General features: G+C 45.7%; 1 protein-coding gene across 3 annotated transcripts in view; it reads right to left on the bottom strand.

Annotated features, from left to right (window-relative positions):
- Positions 1-24,321, bottom strand: part of RYK (receptor like tyrosine kinase) — a 105,445-nt gene that overhangs the window by 2,786 nt on the left and 78,338 nt on the right. For all 3 annotated transcript variants that reach the window (XM_044290642.1, XM_044290643.1, XM_044290644.1), the window contains 3 exons: positions 12,695-12,827; positions 963-1,072; positions 431-590 (listed from right to left, as the gene is read on the bottom strand). In XM_044290642.1, coding sequence (XP_044146577.1) covers positions 431-590; positions 963-1,072; positions 12,695-12,827 — 403 coding nt within the window. The remainder of the gene's footprint in view (positions 1-430; positions 591-962; positions 1,073-12,694; positions 12,828-24,321) is intronic.

Genomic DNA, 24,321 nt, shown 5'->3' with positions numbered 1-24,321 from the left:
GTCGAACATGCCCACAGCCGCTCCATTCATTTCTATGGGAGTCCAAGAGACAGTCAAGTACAGCGCCCTGCTAACTTCTCAGACTACCTGATGCATTTGGTAGCCCAAGAAACTTCCTGCTGCCCTGGGATAGGCCAATGCTCATGTGAACAGAGCCAGCCAATCCAAGATCAGGGCTGGACAAGTAGGAAGTGTCTTGGACTACTGCTGCACAATATCAGTCTGAGAGGCGCGGTCATCAGGAGCCAGGGAATTAGCAGATCTGCAACTAAGATAAAGAGGAGGTTACCAGGTAAGTGTTCTGCTTGTTCCGCATTTTTTTTTTCTTGAACTGGAGGGTTGCTTTTCTTTCCCAAAATCACTAGCACATTATCATCTCAATTCAACTATAAATGACCAGCACAATTACAGTTTGGAAGAAAGGACTTACCACATCCCCAGCACTGGAAAACTCCTTGTTTACTAGACTCTCAAGAGACATCCAGCGTACCGGCCGATTCTCATTGTCACCAAGACAATGGTAATCCATGGGGAAAAGGTCTCGAGATAGAGCGTTATCTGTAATCTTTACCTGGAGAGACTCATCAATCCTAAAACACAGAAGACCTGCATGAGTATAAAGGTTCCTGGACAGAAGAAGTACAATCACCCAGTACCATGGACCACCTCCCAGCTTCCTCCTGTAGCACATGAAACACGTAAGCAAATGTGATTTTAACCTGGTTATGTGTCTGAAGATACAGTAAAGCTTTGATTTTGTGCTGAACTTTCAGACTTTTGGGTGTTAAGATTTCTGAACACTAAATTAAAGGACATTTTTGCTAAGAAAAACAGTTTCTACTAATGTCCCCACTGACTTTAAAGGGGGTGTTTTTTGGGGCTTTTGATGGGAAAAAATAGTCTTTACAGTATAGTCTGTCAGGCATATAAGAGCGTACATGATGAAGTCACAGAGCACTTACACACAATTTCTAGCAGCAAGGTCTTTGTGGATGACTTCTCGTCTGGCCAAGTAACTCATCCCGCAGGCTATCTGAATCGCCATGTGTACAAGATCCTGCTGGGAAATCGCCTAAGAAAGAAACACAAAATATGGAATGTAGAGGACACCAAGATGTCACCATAGGAAGACCGGACAACCACATATTGAGCACGTAGACAATTACATGGAAGTAGACCGTGTACGGTATGTCGACACAACCTGGATCATGACACTAGTTGCACAGCACTGACAAGATGGATGGCCTGGTGGTCGACTAGTCCATTTTTTAAAGAATTTTCTAAGTAGTCTACATCAGTTCTTGTTAAGTGCTAGAAAATTGGCAACATACTGGTGCAAGTAAGGGGGGCATATCTGGTGTATGGGGTGTCCCACTCTCCTCACTGGAAAGGCAGGCAGGCTGTTTGATTACAACATCCCTAATCCTTTTGTTTTTTTAAGAAGATAAGATGAAAATGTAGGTCCTGTGTGTGCCTGCTGGAGGTAAGCAGGTTTTCTTACTTTCTGACTAAAGGACTATGTTCTCTGTGACTTGTGACGAGGAATCTGTGAGCGCACAGACTTCATATGCCATGCACATCAAGGGAACTCTACACCAACTTGCCCGCACTAGACAGAGGGTCCCACAGGCGTGAAGCCGGGGAGTAGTCGGCATTGTTGTTCTCCAGTAACTGGTACACAGATTAGAGGTGGGTGTTTTATATATACATTTATAGATGGTGACATTTGCGCCACAGACGCTCTGCCTCCTGCAAGATGCTGCTACAAGACTGTACATACAGGAAGCTTTATACAGACCAGACGCAATAGTTCATGGCCTATAAAAGATGATGTAAAAACGTGTCGCCCTTCAAGGGCTCATTCAGACAGCCGTGATTGCAATCCGTATTTTTGCGAACCCATAGACTTCAATAGGGCAACGTCCTGATTTTCACTGACAAGTAGGACATGTAAGTATAGGACATGTTTCATTTGTTTTGTGGAGATGTGGAATGGAACAAAAGGGCCCCATAGATCGTAAATGCGTCAGCATCTAATCCGCAAATAAACGGATCCGCATTTTTGCGGACAGCATATGGCCATCTGAATGATCCTTAACTCTGGAGAACAGGGGTGGACACAGGCAGCAGAGGGTCCATGTGCAAAGGAGCCCATTATTTACCTGCCCCTGAGCAGACACCTAGCTGATGGCCCCCACTAGCGCAGCCGAAGACACTTAGAAATCCAGCCTTTTTGGTTGCACCGTTACCTTTAAACAAGATGGTATCATGCAGTAGGAACAAGAACATTTTTACACAAATTATGATTTGAGCGTACTCCGCTTGCTTTGTCTCTTCATGGGCATTTGCCCACATGGACAAATACCCCAAAAGGACATGAACGACCCTTTTTCGCTCAAACCCCCAGTGCAACTAAGCATACTACACATCAACAGTGGCCCAGATTTACTAAGTCTGGAGGTAGTGGTCCCTATACACAGTGTATGGTTTGCTGAACCCACCAAGAACGGTAGGTTCAGCAGACAATCTAATGGGTGTCGACAGAAGGAATCAGGGAAATTAACACTTTTTGCCTGATCCTCTAATTTCCTAGGACATGAGCTGAGCCAGCGGCTTTCTCCTCTCTCCTCATGGAAACCACATACACGATCAGCCACATGTGTATGGGGGAGCCGTGAGAGATAGCCATCAGCCAAACAACCCTTCTGCCACCAGCTACTGAATGTGTATGGGGGCCTTTAGACCGGCTGTCTACACGTGCACCAGATTTACCACAGGGGCTCAGGCTGGCGGACACGTGTCTCACTCTATACAACTATTGGTCGGCTTACTTTGAGACCGTTTTCCTCCAGAATTGTGGACACTTTCAGCACAACACAGAGAATCTTCCGTCATGCCCCTTTCCAACAAAGCAGCGCCAGGTTTTCAAGAGTCAGGAAAAGTGTAGATACCCTGGTTGTGCCACATTTTAGGAAGATTCCAGGCGCAGACATTAGTAAATCTGGGCCAACATGTCTGCCTTAACTGAGGCATATCCATTTATCTTAATTCTAGGCTTGAAGTTACAGCCCGAGACTGCACTACTGAGACACTTCAGGTGCAGAGCTGAACATCCGCACAGTATATCACATACACTACTAAGCCAGGTAAGAAGAGGATGCAGCTCGTCTGGTAGATTTGCTGCAGAATGGTCATGGATTTTTACTGCACAATTCTTCCTATGCAAAACCTGAAATATCATGGAAATGCACAACGCATTTACAGCCAAATCTGTGGTGAAAGAGTCCGCCATGTCTGAACGCAATCTCCGTCTGAGTGAAGACACATGGCGGCCTTCTGGCATTGAGATGTGCCGGCTGTCATATAAAGCAAGCTGTTCTCCACCATCCCTCCTGGCAGTTCTACAGCTCATTAGATATACATGCCGTATCGGTGATGTGCCAACAACCTTCACCTTATAGAGAGGTAAAACGACAGCGTTCCTGCTGCCAAGCCTTCACATGCATCCATGCACTGATAAACTAACGCATGGCAAAGGAGCCCTGTGTCCGCAATGGGAGGCCGCAGATTGTAGCTGCAACCGTGGAGAGGCCTCGACCATGTGAACAGCTCCTAAGACAGGACCTGTCACCTCTCCCGATATGTCCGCTTCACTAACGTCTTTTCTCATAACTCTACCTTATGCCAGTCTTCTATTATTCCTTCTAGAAATTTATGAATTGCAAGTAAACCCTCCATAAACATCCAGTAGGCATACCAGAGGAATGGTACAACAGAGCTATAATAACAGATGCTCCAGGATTGCTATTACATGGGGAATGCATCAAAGGGTTTCTGTCACCCCAATTTTCACTATTAAACAGGCTAACATGTGAAAATGTCACCTGAATTTAACTCTGCATTTCTTTTATTTAAGTATGCCCCCGTTTCCGTGTAATTTTACCTTTTATTATATGCAAATGAGCCTCTAGGAGCAAAAGGGGGCGTTGTACCTGCTCCTAGAGGCTCCGTTCGCCCACCTCATTTCCACGCCCTTCTGTTTTGATTTACAGGGCCAGGCCAGCGTTTGTTCTCCTGCTGGCCCCGTCTGCCGTGTAAATCTCGCACCTGCGCCGTCCCGTTCAGTATTCGGTGCAGGGTGAAAGCAGTCAGTTCAGTATTTGGCGCAGAGGCAGTGAGAAAGTCGGCTGCCAGCTTTCTCACTGCGCCGAATACTAAGCTGGACGGCGTAGGTTCGAGATTTACACGGCAGACAGGGCCAGCAGGAGAACCAACGCTGGCCTGGCCCTGTCAATCAAGACAGAAGGGCGTGGAAATGAGGTGGGCAAACAGAGCCTCTAGGAGCAGGTGCAACGCCCCCTTTGCATATAATAAAAAGTTAAAATTACACGAAAATGGGGGCACACTTAAAAGGATTGCAGAGTTAAATTCAGGTGACATTTTCACATCTATAATGTCAGCCTGTTTAATAGCGAAAATTGGGGAGACAGAAACCCTTTAAGTTACTCCAACAGACATGTCAGGAGAGGTGACAGGTCCTCAGTAACGCAATACAGGGCCTTACTCCAGAAAGTCAGTCATTATAGTCATCTTGCCAAACCAGAATATTTTACTCACCCCGGGGATCTCTACAATAGGGTCAATGGTATGCAAAGAACAGCAGCCGCCACTCACAATGAGGTCATGTATGGTCTAATTAACCAAAATAGCAAGGAAATCAAGGAAAAGCGCTGATCAAAGGGTAAGGGCTGCATTACATTTAACGATACGGGAGAGAAGCGTTTCTTCCGGACAATCGTCTAATCGTTAGTGGAAGAGACTGCTGCTATTAGATGCAGCGATCGCCTCCACAGTATGGGGAGGAGTGATCACTACTGCCATCATTGTTTGCTGGCAGCAGAGCGTGATCAGAAAGCATGATCTCCTGCCGGCAAACAAGGATTTTTAAGTATGCTTAGAAATATAGACTGCCTGATGGAGTGTCTGCTTGTTCATCAGGTAATCGGCATCAGTATTACACTGCCAGATCATCACTAATGAGCGTTCATACAAATGCACGTTAGCAATGATCTGGCGGACTATCTGCCAGCGTAATACAGCCTTGAACTGTACAAGGTATGTGGGAAAAGACTGGCACTGTGCAATCCTCAGACTGACCTGTAACAATCGGGTATCTGAAACGGACTTCATGTAATTCAGAAAATGGCAGCTCCAACTTTCTGAGGGCAATGGAGACCATCATCAGCCATGACTGTCAATGCTCCACAAATGACCCAGATTGAGCAATACGAACATTATCCTAATGAAAACACACACATTCCTCTGGTATCTCCCGAGACTGGAGCTCATATCCTCATGCTCACATTTTCCTATGTAAGCTGGCAACGCCACAGCTTTTCGAGATAACCAAGGGTCAAGCTTGGGATCCTCCCTGTTTTGGACAGAACAGGGCAGTGGAAGCATGTCAGCAGAATACACAATGGATGGAGTCTCCGCTCTCGCTCTTTATCGCAGGCATCCATCCTGGGTCCAGGATAAAACATTATCCTGCGCCCAAAACTTGACTTCTCGGATGAGGCCACTTGGCACCTCTGCCCATCATCACCCACATTTCTCTAACCCGCTGTTATTGCGGAGCGTCTGGGCAAAAGCATCTGATGGCTTACATTCTTCAGGTTAATGGTGACAGAGCTGATGTGAAGATAACTGGATATGTACATTAGTCACGGATGGAATCAGTGCAGCCTGTAGAATAGTCCTCAGAGGCAGAACTCATTTTACAGAGTGATGGGGTAAAATATGATCTGCAGGCATGTGGAGAGAAGAGTGAAGAATGTCAGCCGGCTACATCCAGGTGTGTGGGCGTTCAGCTTTAAAGGCAAACAGGCCTGTAATGAAGGCCAAAAAGTATGGCTCTCCTCCAGCAGCAGCTCACGAGGCACATCTCATGTCTCTCATCAAAAAGCAGCAGCACATTAACCTGCCAGGACTATTAGAAATACCTGGGACAGGACAGTCCTCCGCCTGTGGATGTTATATGCCAAGGACTGGCCCGACTGTCATGCCCAATAAGAGAGTCCTCTACCCTGTAAAAGCTCCTGGCATGTACATACCGTTCTAGGGATTTCAGTGCATGTAAGAGACCACTGTCTTCTTTCTGTACTGCTTATAAACTAATGCACAGCAGTGAACCCGTGTATGAATCCCAGCAGAGAACTGACTGTCGGATGCGGACAAACTATAATGGTGTCCTGTGGAGACCCCTACACATTCCGGCAGACAAGCAGAGACCCGGCCTGAGACAAACTGCGGCATGCTTTGGTTTGTGTCCGGCCGATCCTCTGCTTGTCTGCCGGAACAGCCATGTATTTCTTCACAAGTTGAAGGCATGACCACTGCCATCAATCCCATTGACATATGTCTGTTTTCGCTCATACACACATTAGAGGGGGCTGTCTGAATCGGGCCTTAAAGAGGACTAGTCACCACAAAACACAATGTAAGCTGCAGGCAGCATGTTCTAGAGCAGGAGGAGCTGAGCAGAAGGATGTATAGGCCAGTGACATTAACCTTGTCATTTAGGTCTCTGCTTCTTCAATGTTTAGGGATTAGTCCAGTTATTTGAAGTTATTCCCTGCACACAGGATAGGGGATAACTATTAATGCGGTGGGGGCCCTACCACTGGGACCCCAAACAGAATGGGGTAACCATATCCAGTGGAGCACTCCAAAATGAACAGAGCAGCCGATTGTGCGTGCACAAGGATGCTCCATTCATTTCTATGGGAGTTCCACAGATAGCCAGCTAACTCCAGGGGGGGTCTCAGCGATAGAATATAGTGGAGATCTTTCTAGCTCAATCTGCTCAGCTACTCCTGCTTTATATCATGCTGTCTGCATATAGCTCTGCATTTTGTGGGGACAGATCCTCTTAAGACTTTGTTATATATCTCAGAGGAAAAATGCCTTCTTTCTCCCTTCTACATAGACGTCTATGGGCTGCATGTGTATCTGTCTTCTCCTGCCCTTCTCTATAGTATTCTATGGACCGTATGCATCTAGTCCTCCATGATCTGTCTCAAGATACAATTCAAGGGTCTTACATTAAAACTGTAAAAAAGATTCATGCAAAGTTCCTGAATTGACAGTGATCATCTCAAGGCCATGTGAGTGGAGCGGGTGAAAATACCCAGCACACCGAGCCCACTGTCATAGTGAACCTGCTTGCGTAGATAGCAGTGCCCAGGTGGGAAGGGGCTGACAACAAATCAGACAAGTTAATCTATACCATGACACTTTCTTTAAGGGTTAAGCCTTGGGAATAGTTGAGTGACGTTTAAAGTTTCATAACCTGGGAAAATCTGTCATACAAATAAAAACGAAGGCCCACAGGGGGAAAACCTGTTCATGTTCCCGGAGAGCAGCTATAAATTCCTGCTCAGGCATGCTGCTGAACTTACTAATACATGACCAGGGATGCGGCTTTCCTGTGAAGAACACAACAACCTGTGGTTGCCCCGAACAGACGGAAAATGTGAACAACTTCAGCAACATGAGCGCTGGATCCAAGACATGGAGGTCAAGCATGGTAAGACCAAGAGATCTATGGTAATCCTCGATCAGACAGGGGGCTCACTGTCTCACAGTAAACTATTTCTTACAGGGAACAGACAGTAAAATTAATTTTATGTGGTAATTTGCTAAAAACGGTAGGCATTTTAAAAATCGGTAATTTTTACCTAAATACCCACAAATTAAAAATCAGTGCTTATACACACACACACACACACACAAAAAGTGCTTTCTAATAGTAAAAATATTTAAGAGGTTTCCATACTATTGACTAATGGCCATCACTGTACTGTATGACTGTGGAGCTTCGACTTCAGGCACCTACAAATATTAGTAGGGGCTGGAGTCCTGTGGCCGCATTATTGTTTACCAGGCACAGGGAGGCTTTGGCAAATACACCGACCATATTTTGTATAGCTCAATAGTCAGCTGTGGTGTCTAGCCTGGAGAGCTGTACTGGTGGATACTATGATGAGAAGACGGGGAAAATCCAGAACCCAACAAGGAGGAAATCAGTAAGTCCCGTCACGGATACAGGAACGAATCCAACTGACCTAATAAAATAAAAAAAAATCAGCTTTACTGCAGTATTTACATAAAAAACTGCACATCGGAGCAGTCTTGACGTGTTTCAACCATATAACGGTCTTAATCATAGACTATAATATAACGCCAGTCTATGATTAAGACTGCTGTGCGCTAATGATGTGCGGTCTTTAATGTGAATTCTACAATAAAGCCGACGTTTTATCAAGTCAGCTGGATCCGTCCCTGTAATTGCTGCTACCGGTGGATACTACCACTAGGCCCGATAGCACTGTACATACCCTTTCTTGTATAGGATGCGGATCCCAAAACACACAGATACCTCATGCCCTCTGGTGCATAGCGTGCAGCACGTAGCCTGCGGCACTGGGACTGCTGCTGAAAGGGAGAACACCACGCCCCCTGTGCCGGATGTCATCTCTCAGGAACAAATAGCATCAGGGTGCCGCTAGCTACGGACACGCCCCTGTCCCGCCTCTATACAGTATTCTTGGAGGCATAGAAGGTAGAAAGTATTAATGAACTGACTAATGGGCGGTTCTACTAACTACCAGGTATAGTAATACTCACTGAAGACACTATTAAGGGATGTATATATCAATAAAAACCGCTCAAGCTGGCATGTGTGAATGGTTGCCAAGCAAAACGCTGGGGAACCCAGGAAAGCAAGATAATGTCCAAATGGCAATAATCACAACCACAGCAATCATGAATACAAATATTTCAGTGCCACGACAGAGAAAGTGTTTGGCTTTCCAAATGGGAGCCATATTCTGTCATGACAGGTGACGCTGACAAATTCATACTAAACCCAGACCGTGTCACTGAATAAAGCTGGTATATGAAATGAAGTCATTCAGTCCACGTGGTTTCACCGCCTGTAGCATGAAAGTCCACTGAGCCTCTTTGTGAAGGAGGAGATTATCCCCCTCGTGCAGATGTTCTAACATGCTCAATTCCTTGAAATCTAATGCAGTCAGTGGTGTCAGGGTGTTGTTTCAGGACGTGTTGAGCAATTGTTGAATCAGCTTTATTCGAGATATCACATAAATGTTCACCAATGAGATGCCTAAATTCACACTTCATCTTCCATACATATTGCAATTTACAGATACATGTTGCTACATAGATCACCCCACATGTTCTGCAATTAATGAAGGACCGGATCTCATATCTCTTGCCCATGGTCGTGCTTACCACGTCCCCTTTCTTGATAATAACCATTCCCCTGACCCCTGCTCCTTTGGTTCCTTCTTGCAGGAGCATTATGGAATGCACGCTCGGTCTGTAACAAACTGTCCTACATTCATGATCTTTTCATCTCTCAAAAACTTTCCTTTCTGGGTCTCACAGAATCATGGCCGACACCCTCTGACACCTCCTCCCCTGCTGCACTCTCATATAGTGGATTTCATTTCACTCACACCTCACACCCACCACCCCGGCAGCAAACATGGTGGCATCAGACACCTGTCCTACAGCCCAACTCCACTGCCACCTTCCATTACGCTCACCTCAATTGAAGTATACTCTGTTTGCATCTACTCTCCCTCCAACCTGTCATTTACCGCCCCCCCCAGGCCCAGCCACCATCTTTCTTGACCACTTTAACACCTGGCTACTACACTTTCTTTCTGCTGACATCCCAACCATCATAATGGGTGACTTCAACATCCCTATTGACACCTTAGCCGCCTCTAAACTCCAATCACCCTCTTCCTCCTTCGGCCTCTCACAGTGGTCATCCGCTCCCACCCACAGAGATGGTAATACTTATCTTTACCCGCCTCTGCTCCCTATCTAACATTTCTAATTCGCCTCTCCCCATATCCGACCACAACCTACTCACCTGCTCTTTACTGGTCTCTTCTGCTGCTCCCTCGGTCCACACTAGCACATCCCCGCAAGAACCTTAAACATCTCGACTTCGGCTTGCTTTCTGACTCCTCTCCCACTCTCTACTCTACTATCTGTTCCCTCCAAGACCCAGATACTGCCACCACCCTATATAACACCACAATAAGTACAGCTCTGGACTAAGTTGCACCCCCTCACACACACACAACAAAATCCGAAAAATCAGACAACCCTGGCACACCAACCTGACCAAAAAACTTAGACAAGCTTCCAGGGCTGCTGAGCGGCGATGGAATAAATCCCATTCTAAAGATCAATTCACTACATACAAGCAATCCCTCCTCATATCCAAGTCCTCACTCGCTGATGCAAAACAGGCCTACTTCTCATCTCTCATATCTTCCCTGGCCCACAGCCCTAAACAACTTTTTAACACTAAACTCCCTTCTCCGTCCCCCAGTGCCCCCACCCTCTCCTCATCTCAGCTGAGGACTTTGCCACATACTTCTCATCTCTTCAACCTATCACTAACCTCTGGCGTCTTCCCCTCTGCTTTTAAATATGCTACAATTACACACATCCTCAAAAAGCCTTCACTTGACCCATCTTCTTTGTCCAGTAATCGCCCCATATTACTTCTTCCGTCTGCCTCAAAGCTACTTGAACAACATGTCCATTCGGAACTGTCCTCTCACCTCTCCTCCTGGCTCCCGACCCCACCACTCGACTAAGACTGCCCTCACCAAAGTCACCAATGTCCTAACAGTCAAAAACAAAAAACACTACTTCTGTCCTCCTTCTCCTTGACCTGTCCTCTGCCTTTGACACTGTCGACCACTCCCTTCCGTTGCAAACTCATCTCTTGGCATCACTGAAATGGCCCTCTCCTGGATCACATCATACCTCACAGACTGGACGTTTAGCGTCTCCCACTCTTACACCACCACCTCGTCTCATTCCCTCTCTGTTGGTGTCCCGCAAGGCTCTGTCCTAGGACCCCTGCTCTTCTACATTTACACTTTTGGCCTGGGACAGTTAATAGAGTCCCATGGCTTTCAGTATCACTCTTATGCTGACGACACACAAAGCTACCTCTCTGGTCCAGACATCACCACCTTATTATCCAGAATCCCAGAATTATCTGCTATATCATCCTTCTCCTCTCGCTTTCTAAAACTTAACATGGATAAAATAGAATTCATCATCTTTCCCCAATCTTGTTCAACCACCCGCCGACCTATCTATCACGATCAATGGCTGCACACTCTCCCTGGTCAAACAAGTCCACTGCCTTGGATTCTGCTTCTTCCACACATCCAAGCCCTTGCCACCACCTGCCGCCTCCAACTCAAAAACATCTCCCGCATCCGCTCTTTCCTTAACTTTGAATCTGCCAAAATGCTGGTACATGCCCTCATCATCTTCCACCTAGACTACTGCAACACTCTGCTCTGTGGCCTTCCATCTAGCACTCTCGCACCCCTACAATCTATACTCAACTCTGCTGCCCGACTAATACACCTCTCACCCTGTTACTCCTCTGCCTCTCCCTTCTGCCAATCCCTTCACTGGCCCCCCATTACCCAGTGAATTTAATTTAAAATAGATACAAGGCTGTCCACAACCTTTCCCCTCCCTACATCTCTGAGCTACTTTCCTCAGATACATCCCCACACGCACTCTCCGATCCTCACAAGACCTTCTCTCCTCTTATCACCTCTTCCCACAATCGCCTCCAAGATTTCTCCTGTGCATCCCCCACACTCTGGAACTCGCTACCACAACATATCAGACTCTCACCTACAAAAGAAACCTGAAAACCCAGCTCTTCAGACAAGCCTACAACCAGTGACCCTGCTGACTCTATACCACCATGACCAGCTTCACCCTCACCTACTGTGTCCTTCTCCCATACCATGTAGATTGTAAGCCCTCACAGACAGGGCCCTTTCTCCTTCTGTACCAGTTTAACTAGTCTTGTTTATGCTTGGTGCAATTGTCTGTATTATGTATGTGCACCCCTTATCACATGTGCAGTGCTATGGAATGAATGGCACTTTAATAATAAATAATAATAGGATACTACTGTGCATTGCTTTCTGGGGGAAGTAGAGAAGCTGCCTCAAAGATGCAGGCCTTCAGAAGTCAACACTAGAGCAGATGAAATTAAAGACAGCACAGGAAAGTCTTCATTTCCGTTACTTATTGGACCTGTTTACCTACAAGGACCACATAGTCATAGAGGACAATGTACAGGAAACGCCCTGTTTGTTTGCACATTGTATCGGACATATCATATTCCCTTCTGAGAGCATGCTTCACAAGGATTCAGCGGTTCCTAGAACTGAACATGATGTAACACATTATTAAAGCATATTTGTTCCAAGCACAGATTTAGTAGGACTGAAGGTCTCCACTCCACCACAAGTTCTCACCATGCATCTTCACCTATAGTGAGCAAATTAAAGAACATTTATATGGCAGTGACCACATCCAAAAGGTGCTGACACCAAGTCTCCGGCATAGCAAGTACGGTGATGTAGCCATCCATACAACCCCAGCCCCAGTACTACCACACAAGGCGGCAGATTTACCATACCAATCTAAGACTGCTGAATAACAGGAGCTGCAATAGTGGTTGTCACCAAGTCTTCTAAGGAGGAAAACAGTGCTGCATCTCATGTGGAGCAGTATGAAGACCAGTCAGAGATGTGGTTACCTGTGGGTTGTTGGCCTCCACCAGCTTACACTGCCGCAGAAACAGCTTCAAATTCCCCCAGTTCATAAAAGGCAGCAGCACCATTGGTTTTTCCCCATCCTCTATACAGACATGACCGATGGGGAGAAGATTCCTAAACAAGAAGCAAAAGCAGAATTAATATTAAGATCCTAGGAATCTTTCTAGTGCAGTAACAGTACGACTCCTGTACGTCATTTTGTAGCCTACAATCAGTAAGGTCAAAATAGGGGGAAAAAGTGCAAAAAAAATTTGAGACGTGTTCGGCTCGTGCCTTAGACAAAACAAGCTACGTTCCGAAACAGATGTCACAATAAAACTACAATGATTGCAAGATATAGAGGGCCTGTCTTTCTGTGCAATTCTCTTTTATAGGGGTATGCCACCAGAGACCTCCCTATCCCATCTGGTGGCATAGAAACATAGCTGTTGTTCACCTGACTAGAACCCCATTTTTCTTTTGATGATCTAAGGCTCCGCTCCCAAGGTACGTATGGAAATCAGGCCTATGGTGCAATGAGGGCATCACCTTTGCTCTTACTGCATCCCCGCTCCACTGCTTTCTGTGGCCAGCCAGACCGTGGCTGCATTGATTAACAGGGCTAGGGTGTAGTATAGCAGCAAGAGAGGGGCTGACCACAGAAATGAGTGCTGCTTGGGTGCAACAAGAGCAATGGTGATGCCCTCATTGCACCAAAGGCCCAATTTCCATATTAAGTAAAAAGTATAACTCAGGAACAAGGCCTCCGATCAACAAAAGAAAAACTGTGTTTTAATCAGGTAAACCACAGCTAAGAGTTTAATGGGGAGGTCACTAGTGACAGACTTCCTTTAAGACTAGGTTTCCACGCTCCGGTTACTTGATGCAGTTTTTGAAGCCAAACCCAGAATTGAGGACAGGTATAAGAGGCAGATTTCTTCACCTTTTTTTGGTGCAATTTTAATGGCCCAAGCCAGAATATTGAATCTCCGCCTAAATAAAATGGCTTCAAAGCCCTGTTGAAACTTGCAATGCAGTATGACAATGGCAGCACGCCTGCTAATCTGAATTCATTTACTCTTTGCAGAGAGCACGTCCACCTCTAACCGACGAAGGCAGAGCTCGACGCTTACAACATCTGCAGCTGCACACGGCATTGCAAAATGTCCTCTCCAGCAGGGAAGAGAAACTGGCGTCCTTTCAAAGTGCAAGCCAGGAACACTGACATTAAACCTCTCCCCACAGGGCACAAGTGAGTAAAACAATCAAATCACTATTTAATATCTCCTCGTTACAGAAAAATGATTTTGAAATATGTGCCGCCAGAGCGAAGATGCCTGAGGCTACTAGAAAACACAACACGTGCCTGCAAAACAAAGCAGAGCGCAAAGGAAGAGAAATGGAAGCGTCCAAGTGTATAATGCAGAGCAAACACTGAACTGTATCAGGACAAGCAGGCACGTGCCGACTCCTCTGCATTCTGTAGGGGACTACTCCGGAGTCAGGGCCGGATCAGGCACCAGGTCTACTGTAACTCTACTACAAGCTGGAGCCCCAAAGGGAAGGGGCACCAAAAATGGCGCACACAGGAAACGGCGCAGGCAATAAAACTGGCTTATGTTCAGGTTCAGTTTGTATAAAGTCACAGGACAAATTTATTAAAGCATTTATGCTAATTTAGTGCCATAAAAAGTAAAAAAAAAAAAAAAAAAAGGGCATTTTAAAGGGGTTGTCCCATTAACACTACGTTAACACTACGTATCCTCCATCCACAGAGTCTAACTGGCTGTTGGGGACACCACCGATCACAAGAATGGGGGCCCATGTGACAGACATGCATGTATGTGTTCTGCCGTTCCCTTCGTCTCTATGGGATTGCCGGAGATACAGTAGAAGTGCTCGGCTATCTACAACAGCCACGCAGAGCTCAATGGAGCGGCAGTGCGCATATGTGACTGCCACATTCAAACAGGGGAGCACAGGACCCCATTCTTATGACCTGCGGGGGAACCAGCAGTCAGACCCTCGCTGCTGAGACACGTATCCCCTTATCCACAGGATACAGGGACAACTCATTTAAGCGATATGCAATATTTCTGCTATAATTTGCAACTTTTTACACTTCTTGCCATTTTTGATGAGTGGTGAAAAAAGGAGCTAGCTCAGCAGAAATAAGCAGAGACAGCCTATAAACAGGCTATATGATAGCCTTTATTTTACACCAGAAGCTTGTGGAACCACGATCGGCTGACGAGCATCCTGCTGCAGCTACCTAAGGTATATGGCTACCTTAAAAAGAGTACCTGAGTTTTCCAAAAAATTTCCATAAGGGCTTTGTTTCTTTGAGCAATCATAATTGTGAAGGAACCAGTGTTTTTTGGGGCTTCCCAAAAGTCTCTTTCAGCCACATTAGTACTTGTTTCAACTGCACAGCAAGATGCATTTCCCTCAGAAGCAGGGGGTGTCTCCTTTCTGTTGAATCTGCCAGTATTTTATGCAGTGACCTTACTTCCCACCATGTTTTTTTTTTTCTCCAGAGCTCAGAAAGCGAGAGATCAGACACACAGGAGCTTCTCCACACTTTAAAAGCTGTATATAGGATGTTGAACAATTTTTGAATATACATTTAAAATTTTGCTTGCGGACAGTTATTATATCCATACTAGTAGCCTATCCCTAAAGAAAAAAAGTCCTGTTAAATGCATCCATGGGAGAGTTGGATATGGCTAAACATGGAGTCAGTCATCTGATGCTCAAAATCGTGATGTGACCCGGCTTTCGGTTAACTCTCCAGGTATCTAACAGGTGAATAACAGTGTATTGACGAGCAGAAACTGTATTACTTCCTGCAGCATCATCTCATGTCTGTCAGTGTAGAGAGAGAGAGAGAGAGAGAGAGAGAGAGAGAGAGAGAGAGAGAGAGAGAGAGAGAGTGAGAGTGTGTGTGTGTGTGTGTGTGTGTATACACATACATACACACACACACACACACACTCCATAAATATTGGGACATCAACACAATTCTAACATTTCTGGCTCAATACACCACCACATTGGATTTGAAATGAAACTAACAAGATGTGCTTTACCTGCAGACTGTCCGCTTTAATTTGAGGGTATTTACATCAAAATCAGGTGAACGGTGTAGGAATTACAACAGTTTGCATATGTGCCTCCCACTTGTTAAGGGACCAAAAGTAATGGGACAGACTAATCATAAATCAAACTTTCACTTTTTAATACTTGGTTGCAAATCCTTTGCAGTCAATTACAGCCTGAAGTCTGGAACGCATAGACATCACCAGACGCTGGGTTTCATCCCTGGTGATGCTCTGCCAGGCCTCTACTGCAACTGTCTTCAGTTCCTGCTTGTTCTTGGGGCATTTTCCCTTCAGTTTTCCCTTCAGCAAGTGAAATGCATGTTTAATCGGATTCAGGTCAGGTGATTGACTTTGGCCATTGCATAACATTCCACTTCTTTCCCTTAAACTCTTTGGTTGCTTTTGCAGTATGCTTTGGGTCAATATCCATCTGTACTGTGAAGCACCGTCCAATGAATTCAGAAGCATTTGGCTGAATGAGCAGATAATATTGCCCGAAACACTTCAGAATTCATCCTGCTGCTTTTGTCAATAGTACATCATCAATAAATACAAGAGAACCAGTTCCATTGGCAGCCATACATACCCACGCCATGACACTACCACCACCATGCTTCACTGATGAGGTGGTATGCTTAGGGTCCATTCACACGTCCGCAAAATGGAACGGGTGCAGACCCATTCATTTTCAATGGGGCCGGAATGTGCTGTCCGCATCCACATTTGCGGATCCGCACTTCCGCATCCGTGCTTCCGTTTCCGCAAAAAAATAGAACATGTCCTATTCTTGTCCGCAATTGCGGACAAGAACAGGCATATTCTATTAGTGCCGACAATGTGCGGTCCACAAAATGCGGAACGCACATTGTCGCTTTCCGTGTTTTGCAGATCCGTGGCTCTGTGTATCCGCAAAACACATTGCGGACGTGTGAATGGAGCCTTAGGATCATGAGCAGTTCCTTTCCTTCTCCATACTCTTCTCATCACTCTGGTACAAGTTGATCTTGGTCTCATCTGTCCATAGGATGTTGTTCCAGAACAGTGAAGGCTTTTTTAGATGTCGTTTGGCAAACTCTAATCTGACCTTCCTGTTTTTGAGGCTCACTAATGGTTTACATCTTGTGGTGAACCCTCTGTATTAGGGTTGTTGCGGGTATCGAAATTTCGATACCCAATCGATACTTTTGTCCCGGTATCGATACGATACCGGGATTTCCGTTTTTTCGATACTGGGCTGCGCTTCTGCGCAGTCTAGTATCTCTGAACATGAGCGCGCTGCTATCGGCGCGCTCATGTTCTCTCTCAGCAGCACGGGGAGAAGGAAGCTGTCCTCCCTCCCCCTGTGCTGCTGCTGCTGCCGCTGCCACCAATGAGAAGCGAGGGGCGGAGGAGGGGCGGCAATGAGAAGCGAGGGGCGGAGGAGGGGCGGCAATGAGAAGCGAGGGGCGGAGGAGGGGCAGCGCCGGCAATGAGAAGCGACGGCCGAGGAGGGGCAGCGCCGGCAATGAGAAGCGAGGGGCGGAGGAGGGGCGGCGCCGGCAATGAGAAGAGAGGGGCGGAGGAGGGGCAGCGCCGGCAATGAGAAGCGAGGGGCGGAGGAGGGGCAGCGCCGGCAATGAGAAGCGAGGGGCGGAGGAGGGGCAGCGCCGGCAATGAGAAGAGAGGGGCGGAGGAGGGGCGGGCGCACTGCGCCACCAATGATAGGATTATTTCAACACAGAGCTGCGCCCAGCGATGTCCTCAGCACTCACCATTAGTCCTGGGCGCCGCTCCGTTCGCCTGCAGTGCCCCATTACTGTCTCCTCTCCTGCTCCACATGCTGCTGATTACTATCGGAGCGATGGGAGGAGACATCAGCTTCACTAGTAGGCGTTCCTTCTCCCTGCGCTGCGATTGGACAGCGCTACAGCCAGGGAGAAGGAACGCCCACTAGTGAATCTGATGTCTCCTCCCATCGCTCCGATAGTAATCAGCAGCATGTGGAGCAGGAGAGGAGACAGTAATGGAGCACTGCAGGCGAACGGAGCGGCGCCCAGGACTAATGGTGAGTGCTGGGACATTGCTGGGCGCCGCTCTGTGTGGCCTGATAGTGAAAGTCTGGACTCATATACAGTAGTCAGTCTTTAACACATACAGGAGGCGGGTGCCGGCAGCAGAATCGCATTGCCGGCACCCTGCCCCTGACAGGGAGCTGCGATCAGCGGCAGTTAACTGCCGCTGATCTGCCAGTACCCGCCTCCTGTATAAAGAGGTAGTTATCATTGCACCCCCTCCCCTCAACCCACCCATCCCATTAAAATCATTGGTGGCACAGTGTGCCGGCCCCTCTCAACCCCCCAGTATTAAAATCATTGGTGGCAGTGGCCACAGGGACCTCTCTCCCCCCCCCCCCCTCATTGGTGGTGCAGTGGCAGCTTCTGATCGGAGCCCCAGCTGTGTAAGCCTGGGGCTCCGATCGGTTACCATGGCAGCCAGGACGCTACAGAAGCCCTGGTTGCCATGGTAACATCCCTGATGCTGTGTGCACAGAGCAGCAGGGACAGTGTGGAGTCCTATTCACCCTAATAGAGATCTATCAGGCTGAATAGGAAAAGGGATGAAAGATCCCAGGTTCTAGCCCCTAAGGGGAAAATAGTCATTAAATAAAAAGTGTAAAAAAAACAAACAAAAAACACTAAAATATGAAGTATAAATCACCCCCTTTTCCCAATTTCACATATAAAATATTTAAATAATAAACATATTACATCGCCACGTCAGAAAAGTCCAAACTATTAAAATATATAAAAAAAAATCTAGGTGGTGAATGCCGGAACAGAAAAAATAAAATAAAAACTGCGCGATTCGCCATTTTTAAAAATGAGGAATGCACGTGGCTTTTTTTGTTTATTTTTTTCGCGTGGTATCGAATGGTATCGAGTATCGCAATACTTTTTCATGGTATCGAAACCGAATCAAAAAATTGGTATCGCAACAACTCTACTCTGTATTCACTCTGGTGAAGTCTTCTCTTGATTGTTGACTTTGACACACATACACCTACCTCCTGGAGAGTGTTCTTGATCTGGCCAACTGTTGTGAAGGGTGTTTTCTTCACCAGGGAAAGAATCCTTCGGTCATCCACCACAGTTGTTTTCCGTGGTCTTCAGGGTCTTTTGGTGTTACTGAGCTCACCGATGCGTTCCTTCTTTTTAAGAATGTTCCAAACAGTTGTTTTGGCCACGCCTAATGCTTTTGCTATCTCTCTGATGGGTTGGTTTTGTTTTTTCAGCCTAATGACTGCTTGCTTCACTGATAGTGACAGCTCTCTGGATCCCATCTTGAGAGTTGACAGCAACAAATTCCAAATGCAAATAGCACACTTGACCTGGACCTTTTATCTGCTCATTGTAATTGGGATAATGAGGGAATAACACACACCTGGCCATTGAACAGCTGAGAAGCCAATTGTCCCATTACTTTTGGTCCCTTAACAAGTGGGAGGCACATATGCAAACTGTTGTAATTCCTACACCGTTCACCTGATTTGGATGTAAATACCCTCACATTAAGGCCTCTTTCACACTACCGTTTTTTTTTTCCGTTTTGCGGTCCGTTTTTTGCGTTCCGTATACGGAACCATTCATTTCAATGGTTCCGCAAAAAAAAAACGGAATGTATTCCGTATGCATTCCGTTTCTGTTTTTCCGTTCCGTTGAAAAGATAGAACATGTCCTATATTTGGCCGCAAATCACGGTCCGTGGCTCCATTCAAGTCAATGGGTCCGCAAAAAAAACGGAACACATACGGAAATGCATCCGTATGTCTTCCGTATCCGTTCCGTTTTTTGCGGAACCATCTATTGAAAATTTTATGCCCAGCCCAATTTTTTATATGAAATTACTGTATACTGTATTTGCCAAACGGAACGGAAACGGAACCACAACGGAAGCAAAAAACGGAACAACGGATCCGTGAAAAACGGAACGCAAAACACTGAATTCAACATACTGTAGTGTGAAAGAGGCCTAAAGCTGACAGTCTGCAGGTAAAGCACATCTTGTTCGTTTCATTTCAAATCCACTGTGGTGGTGTATACAGCTAAAAATGTTAGAATTGTGTCGATGTCCCAATATTTATGGACCTGACTGTATACATTATATTTATTTATTTTTCTTCTCTCTTAACAGTAAACTTAACATTACATCACCACCTAAAGACAGGCAGCCATTTTACAACCATTATCTAGAGGTAGGCAGCCATGTAAATACACACAATGATGTTAGTTACTGTAATAACCACACAAAAAATCCTAACAAATAAAAAAACAAAAACAATAAAAACACTGGGGTACCCCGTAAACTTCCCCCTTTTTTTTTTCTTCGTATACAGAACTATTCATTTCAATGGTTCTGCAAAAAAAAAAAAAAAAAAAAAAAAAAAAAAACCACACGGAATGTACTCCGTATGCATTCTGTTTTCGTATTTCCATTCCTTTGAAAGATAGAACATGTCCTATTATTGCCCGCAAATCATGTTCCGTGGCTCCATTCAAGTCAATGGGTCCGCAAAAAAACGGAACTAATACGCAATGTACTCTGTATGTCTTCCGTATCTGTTCCGTTTTTGCTGAACCATCCATTGAAAATTTTATGCCCAGCCCAATTTTTTCTATGTAATTACGTTGTATACTGTATATGCCATATGGAAAAACGGAATGGAAACAAAACAGAACAATGGATCAGTAAAAAAAAATGGACTGCAAAATACTGAAAAAGCCATACGGTCATGTGAAAAAGGCCTCAGGCTACTTTCACACTGGCGTTTTGGTTTCTATTTGGTTTCAGGGCTCTCGCAAGCGGTCCAAAACGGATCAGTTTTGCCCTAATGCATTCTGACTGGAAAAGGATCCACTCAGAATGCATCAGTTTGCCTCCGATCCGTCTCCATTCCGCTTTGGAGGCGGACACCAATACGCTGCTCGTCTATCCGACGAAACTGAGCCAAACGGATTAGTCCTGGCACACAATGTAAGTCAATGGGGACGGATATGTTTTCTATGACACAATCTGGCACAATAGAAAACTGATCCGTCCTCAATTGACTTTCAATGGTGTTCAAGACTGATCAGTCTTGGCTATGTTAAAGATAATACAAACTGATCCATTCTGAACGGATGCAGACGGTTGTATTATATGAACGGATCAGTCTGTGTAGATCCATGACGGATCCGCACCAAACGCGAGTGTGAAAGTAGCCTTAGGTGACTGTCAATGTCTTTTTTTTTCCTCCTTTTCACCAGTTACACTGTGATAAGGGGTAAGCCAGGAAGCGTTGATAGAATTTAGTTTCTTTCCCATCCCTTTAAACAAGTGACCTCATCATTTTGGTTATCACACCGTCATCATTTACACTAAGGATTAACATAAATCCCTGCATTAACTAAATAATAATTTCCATGATCTCATTACTGTTTAATGTGGGCAGGTTAGAAGTTCATTAGAAACTGCATGAGGTCAGGCAGACGAAAGAAATCCTACTAACCGTCACTATGAGAGATCTGACATAGGACGGTACACGTAGCCGAACCACATGGCGGTAGCAGAACTATTTATACAGCCTGGTCGTATGTTTAGTTCTTAATCCTCCTTCAATGGCAGAAGTGTATGCTCCGAGCAGATCCGAACACGCATGGGCTCATGCATCTCCCCCAACACAAAGAGGAGATTATGCTTGTGTTTTACTGTTTGTAAAGCATCTGGAAACCTTCCTGTCTCAAGACACCCTGAAATTCCCTGCAGAGCAGCACACGTCAACTTCTACATGCCAGCTATTAAGGGGGGGGCGCGCCACCATTTGTTCTGGTTCAAGGGAAGTGCTCACTTTCAGAATGGAAGCACTCTGATATCATTTCCACCACATATTAAGCATCCTGGCCATAATCTATAAGTGGATCGTCCTCTAGAAGACCACTTTATCGATGTGGTCATGCAGTTTTCTTGCAGGGGGGGGGGGGGGGTGAAGGAGAAGCGATGTGCAGGCATAGACTATGGAACCACACCGATGCAGAAAGCGAAGGGCCACAATGCATGTCCTAGTGCTATGCCATCATTTATGGGATTAGAATAGTCCCACACAAGATCTAGATGACCACTAATGACTTTCTGAAACCAAAAGGTCTTGTTGCACAACACTGTACATAGTAAACTGCAGAGGTCGGAGGATTTTACTGAACACAGTCTGGCCTATTGATTTCTGATGCAAATGGTAAAAGGGAACCTGTCTGCGAATTTGACCCCTTAAAACCATTATCTCCCCAATATAGGGGAGAGACCATTCTGTATATCCACATGTGCCACCACTAATGCAGCATTCCTATATTAAAAAAAATATATATATGCTGCACAACATGCATGTCATCTCGGTGTCCACTGGGCGTTTTCTCCAGCAGGTTAGTGTCCTGTTGTAACCTCTACCATCTGGAGGTAAATGGATGGCACAAGAGGATTCAGAGATGCCAATCAACCCTACACAGGAGGTGCTGCTGCTGAGGCCTCATGCACACGACCGTGGTGTGTTTTGCGGTCTGAAAACCGCGGATCCGCAAAACACGGATGGCGTCCGTGTGCGTTCCACAACTTTGTGGAACGGCACGGACAGCTTTTAATATAACTGCCTATTCTTGTCCGCAAAGCGCGGGCAAGAATAGGACATGTTATATTTTTTGGGCGGACCACGGAACGGAGCAATGGATGCGGACAGCACACAGAGTGCTGTCCACATCTTTTGCGGCCCCATTGAAGTGAATGGGTCTGCATCCGAGCCGCCAAAACTGCGGCTCGGATGCGGACCAAAACAACCGCCGTGTGTATGAGGCCTGAGAAAACAGGACACAGAAGAAACACCCAGCGGGCACCTGTGGATCACTGGCATGTAGTGCATGATTTGTAAACGGCTTTTTATAGTATGTAATGTTGGCTACACAAAAAGTCCATTAAAACGGATAAACTGTCAGTTTTTCATGGCCATTTTGCATCCATTTTCTAGACACCCATCTGCTTTTTAACGTCCGTTTTGCATCGGTTTATAGCAGCAGTTAATAACGGCCATTAGAAAAGGTTGGCTTTTTTTCTTTTTAAAACTCCAACCTCTGCAGTGCCCTCAGTATATATAATGCCCCCATAGTGCCCTCCAGTACATATACTGACCACCCCAGAATAGATAATGGCCCCTTTGAGCCCTTCAGTATAGATAACGATCCTCTGTGTCCCCAGGATTATAAATTGTTCCCTTTAGCCCCCATTCCAAAATGGTCCAGACAAAAAAAAACTCCTCCGCTCATCATAGTCACAGCTGGTAACACTCGCTCTGCACTGGAGTCATCAGAACCCGCTGTTCCCTGTATGTTCACACATTGCGACAACAGCATCAGGTCCTGTTGCTCCAGTGCAGAGAGCATTATACCAGCATGTGTGTGGTGAGGGGTGTGTATATGTATAATATATATATATATATATATATATATATATATATTTCTTTTTTATTTTACACAGTGTACCTGTTTTTAGTTTTCCGCATCTCCTATTTTTTGGACTTAGAAAAACCTTTGGCCATAAAAAAAAAAAAAAAAAAAAAAAGGGCACGTGAATACGCCAATAGACTTCGATGGTTCTGAAAACTGGCTGCTGTTTTTATCTGTGGTGTGAATGTAGCTTTATTCCATCTAGTCACAAATTGGTGCCATTGCCGATGTCAAGCATTGTAGTATAACTGTTACAGTGTACCTCTCTCCTCACAGGTCTGTTCTAACAACTGTACTCCCTGTAATATCACAATTTTGGAGGCCGTTTCAAAGCACTCTGGATTGTGCAGTTCCCCTTATTCCTCCGAGAAATAGCTGAAAAAATTGTTAGCAGTTGGAGGAGTGTCACTACAGTCAGTGCTGACCGTGTCAGACTGTGTGGCACTGACGATTAGAATGGTAACCTCCAGTACATTTCTGAGAAAAAAAAAAAATCAGCAAAATTGGCATTTCCTGGGTAATACAAGTATTTACTGAAACAAACTGGTCAGGGGAGATGACAGGCCTCTATGACTTCCATTTCTGTAGCATTTAGGTTGTACACTGTCCGGCTGCTGAATTGGTCTGAACCCTGCCTAATCATGGCTTTTAATGTGTGCAACGCCAAGGTCCTATCTTCAAAATTGCGCACCACTGACTGCATGTGGCAGCCGGAGGGTGGAAACCTGGCCACAGAAGGGTGAAAAATTTAATATGCCAACATCCATCAGATCAGCTGTCGCTTCTCCTACGCTCCTCTCCATTAAAATGCACTACCAGCAGGCAGAGATAATAGGTACTGTGACGCCATAGGACGTCTCGTGTACCTCCATCAGGCACAATGTAGGAGGGATTCACACAGCATTTGCCTACCCGCTCAGGAAGTCTCTACATGTGAAACCTGCAAAGTTCAACTCAGATTTATCTTTGCAAAACAAAGTGAAAAGCTCCGACGTGAACCCACCTAAACCGGTCAGGAATTCGGAG

The sequence above is a fragment of the Bufo gargarizans genome, chromosome 4, assembly GCF_014858855.1.
Source record: "Bufo gargarizans isolate SCDJY-AF-19 chromosome 4, ASM1485885v1, whole genome shotgun sequence".
Lineage (NCBI taxonomy): Eukaryota > Metazoa > Chordata > Amphibia > Anura > Bufonidae > Bufo > Bufo gargarizans.
Note: the sequence above shows the minus strand (reverse complement) of the source record. Positions and strands in the feature narration are given on the sequence as shown.